This window comes from Elephantulus edwardii, unplaced genomic scaffold (assembly GCF_000299155.1).
Source record: "Elephantulus edwardii isolate Elephantulus edwardi_28Jun2011 unplaced genomic scaffold, EleEdw1.0 scaffold00056, whole genome shotgun sequence".
Classification (NCBI taxonomy): Eukaryota; Metazoa; Chordata; class Mammalia; order Macroscelidea; family Macroscelididae; genus Elephantulus; species Elephantulus edwardii.
The window spans coordinates 6,434,851-6,435,297 of NW_006399806.1; the positions used below are offsets into that span (position 1 = coordinate 6,434,851).

At 41.2% G+C, this 447-nt stretch overlaps 1 protein-coding gene across 1 annotated transcript in view; it reads left to right on the forward strand.

The window, feature by feature from the left end:
* The window catches only part of LOC102858469 (phosphoglycerate kinase-like), a 15,263-nt gene extending 15,109 nt beyond the window's left edge, over positions 1 to 154 (forward strand). The window contains exon 3 of the mRNA XM_006887345.1: positions 1 to 154. Within this exon, the coding sequence (XP_006887407.1) occupies positions 1 to 154 (154 nt within the window).
* Positions 155 to 447: the final 293 nt, after the last annotated feature.

Here is a 447-nt window from a genome sequence, read left to right on the forward strand (position 1 = left end):
CATCACCATTATAGGTGGTGGAGACACTGCCACTTGCTGTGCCAAATGGAACACGGAGGATAAAGTTAGTCATGTGAGCACTGGCGGTGGTGCTAGCCTGGAGCTTCTGGAAGGTAAAGTCCTTCCTGGGGTGGATGCTCTCAGCAGTGTTTAGTGTTTGCCTGCATTTTGGTTCATGTGCATGGTTCTAAGTCAATATGATGCTGTCCTAGATCTAAAGTCTTCCACCATGTCAAGATTCAGCTAGTGGACAAGCAGTGAAGCACCAAGAATGCTTAAACAGGTTAATAACATGTCAGCTCATCTCTGTTGCACTGTGATTGTTCCTATATTCTTCAAGATCTTATTTGAATTTTTTAGTAGCTAACCCATTGCACATTCTAGTGTGTATATTTTATTTGTTAAAGAAAATGAGATATGCTAGTTTCGTTTTCTTACTCTGATTAC